General features: G+C 40.2%; 1 protein-coding gene across 1 annotated transcript; it reads right to left on the bottom strand.

Moving 5' to 3' along the window:
• Window positions 1-1262: 1262 nt before the first annotated feature.
• Window positions 1263-2731, bottom strand: LOC114454524 (centrosome and spindle pole associated protein 1-like). Its single transcript, XM_028435073.1, has 7 exons — window positions 2615-2731; window positions 2206-2272; window positions 2035-2104; window positions 1814-1961; window positions 1631-1729; window positions 1488-1549; window positions 1263-1391 (listed from the first exon to the last, which is right to left on the bottom strand). The coding sequence occupies exons 4-7, from the start codon at window positions 1932-1934 to the stop codon at window positions 1263-1265; spliced, it is 411 nt and encodes a 136-aa protein (XP_028290874.1). The 5' UTR covers window positions 1935-1961; window positions 2035-2104; window positions 2206-2272; window positions 2615-2731.
• Between the last annotated feature and the right edge of the window lie 559 nt (window positions 2732-3290).

The raw sequence follows: 3290 nt of genomic DNA, 5'->3' as shown, positions 1-3290 counted from the left end.
CGCATAAACTTTTTATTCAGAGGTTATTTACAAAATGTCAACAACAGAAGACTTGTCCATCCAGCCTTACATGTTTGAGCCAGAGTTGGACCCAGCGGAGCGAGATGAAAATGAAGATGATGAACCTGCAGAACCCTAACAAGTGAGCTAACACAAGCACCGAGCTAACGCTAGTGCCAAGCTAACGTCACAAAATGCATTTTAATACAGTCTTTTCAAAGACAAAAACGGCAAAATGAAATGACTAATGAAAACTTTAGACTTAAATTAAATCACGTAGGCCATATCATGAAGGATCTAAAACGAGCACACAGCGCTAACATATGAAGTCTGAAGACGGTGCAACTGCTAATGCTAACAAAACAATGACAGAGACGTCTTATCGTCACACTTTTGAGCGTTATTTACAGCTTACCGAAGTGCTCTGTTCGTCGTCTCCAAAGATAGAAGGAATTGAACCCTCAATCAGACAAAGTCTTTCGGCAAATCCTTCTTTATACTGGCGGAGGTTGCAGAAGCAGTCATCCTTGAAGTGCTTCGCGCACACAAAAATGACCTTACCCACAGATGTGGGTACATTTCTGTGAAAAATAAAACTCAACCAGGCACTTTGAAAAGGTTCTGATGCTGGGAGACGGTGTAATGAAGCGTGTGGGTTACTACATCCAACAACCCAACATTTTGACTTACCCTCTCGTAACTTCGGCATCCTTGAGCTTGGACTACAAAATAAAAGCGAGAAATAAAAATGATTCGGATTGCTGGAAGTGTTGGACCTGGAGTTGATGTACTAATTTGGCAGTTCCACTGCAAATACTGTGATGTAATAGTTCAAAAAACGTAATAGAGAATAGAAAAATCGAAACAGATTGAAAAATATGAGCAAAACAGAATATAAAGATATCTACGGAGCACCTGAAGAGACTAATTTGATTTTTTCTGTACTTCTAAGCACTCTAAATATACAACAAAATGCATTTAAGGGCTAAAAAAGTGGATTTAGCATGATATGTCCCCTTTAATACATTGTTGTTTCAAGTTTGCTTTTTGGACCCATTTAATGACTGAATCTAGCTTGATGAACATATTTTGGAATCTGTCTGATGAAAGACACCTTTTGCTGAATGTTTGTGTCTGAAATGTTTTTACAGCGTTGGATGACTGGAAAGAACAATAAATGTCAAAAGACATCTGTATGATAAACCACAGTTGTGCTAAAAATTTATTTAATAAGTTCCTTTTTTAAGGACCTTCATCTTGAGCTACTTTTGTTCTTCCTCGTACATCTTCAGAAGCAGAGCCCTCTCCTTCTCTATCTTTTTATCCAGCTCTTCCTCCTCCCTCATCTCACGCTCTTTCTCCTCAGCCTTCCTTCTACGGCGTTCCTCTATCTAAAAAGAACATAACAAGAATTAAATCTCCAGTCAGTCTGAGTAGATGAAACCAGGTTAGGTTTGAATATTTGTCGAGACTGTTTGCATGCTTACTTGCTGCTTCAGTTCTTGGTTGTGCTTGTTCACTTGTTCTGAGCAACGCTCACCAGTGAGAGCTGCAAATCCCAAAAGATAAAAGATATAAACAAACATTGCCAATGCAAAGTGTAATTGGAAAATTCAAAAGAAAATACTACCTGACAGAGGACGGGAAACAGGAACGTGAGCTCCGGCTCTGGGACACCGAGGAAACAAGCTCCGTTCCTTGTTCACTTTGTGCATTTGTCTCAAGTCACCTAAAGGCAAAGAAAGGTCTTAATCTCCAAAACGAAACTGGCTAGTGATTATTTTTCACATCTACCTTTAGCTCATCAACTTACTATGGAGGTTGCCTTGTTCGTCTGTGACCGGTGCACCTCCTCCACCCCTTCCCCAGGGATTGTAGGCCATCCTCTCAGCTTCTATTTTAGCATTATAACGCTCCTCCTCTATTTTCTTCATTTTTTTAAGCTTTTCTCTCTCATTGATCTGTAATACAGTGAGACAGGTTGTTTACAAAACGATGTAGCCTTTTATATGATGGCATGTATTCTGAATTCACCTGCTGTCTTAGAGCCTCCCAGTGGCTCTGTTTGCTTTCTCCCTGCTGCCTGGAATTCTCAGCACAGAGTCTGGAAGTTGGAAGTGATCACATAGAGATTTACATTGGTAACTTTTTGATACACGTCATAAAACCACTGTATGATGACATCAAGATGCAGAGAACACTCACTCAATAGCTGCAGATGATCTTTGGCCAATTGGCCTTCCAGACTGAGAAGTCTCTCTACACAGAGCATCTGATTAAACAAACACAGGTATGCAATATTTGTTAAAAAAAAAAAAAATGATGTTCAATAATATATCACCTACATTTCACATTTCCTTTGTAGCATTTTAATAAATGAATATAAACTGCTTTAATGTGAATTCATCTAATTTACACCCAGTAACAATTAATGAATGCCATCACCTAATTAATGCAAAGATGGTGAGAACAAAGGTAACAAAAGTCTGCAGAATACTCATCACAATGAGTGTGAGTGAAAATAATTTATGTAGTTCATTTAAAAATATTCTTAAAATCTCATTTTAAAGTTTTATCTGTGTTTTCATGATGATAGTTGTAATACTTTATTTACCTTGATTGTCAGGAAGAGTTGGCTCCAAAGGATAACTGGCCCCGTCAGGAGGATCAAGTGGATGAACTTGAGTCCCATTATAATGATGAGGAGGAGGAGCATATGCTAGAGTCCCATAATGATGAGGAGGAGCATATGCTGGAGTCCCATAATTATGATGAGGAAGAGCATATGCTAGAGTCCCATAATGATGAGGAGGAGGAGCATATGCTAGAGTCCCATCAGGATGAGGAGGAGGAGCATATGCTGGAGTCCCATAATGATGAGGAGGAGGAGCATATGCTAGAGTCCCATCAGGATGAGGAGGAGGAGCATATGCTGGAGTCCCATAATGATGAGGAGGAGGAGCATATGCTAGAGTCCCATCAGGATGAGGAGGAGGAGCATATGCTAGAGTCCCATAATGATGAGGAGGAGCATATGCTGGAGTCCCATAATTATGATGAGGAGGAGCATATGCTAGAGTCCCATCAGGATGAGGAGGAGCATATGCTAGAGTCCCATATAAAGGATGAGATGCATGAAGTGGAGTGTAGCAAAGAGGACAAACTACAGGATCCAAACCAGCAACCCTGTAGAGTAAGAAAAGACTGAGCTTTGTGCAGCTAACATTTTACCATGGTGCCATTGAACAGCTGAGAGCTACCTGGGTACAGCCATGTCTCCCAGCCCCTGT

This window comes from Gouania willdenowi, chromosome 20 (genome assembly GCF_900634775.1).
Source record: "Gouania willdenowi chromosome 20, fGouWil2.1, whole genome shotgun sequence".
NCBI classification, from domain to species: domain Eukaryota; kingdom Metazoa; phylum Chordata; class Actinopteri; order Blenniiformes; family Gobiesocidae; genus Gouania; species Gouania willdenowi.
Note: the sequence above shows the minus strand (reverse complement) of the source record. Positions and strands in the feature narration are given on the sequence as shown.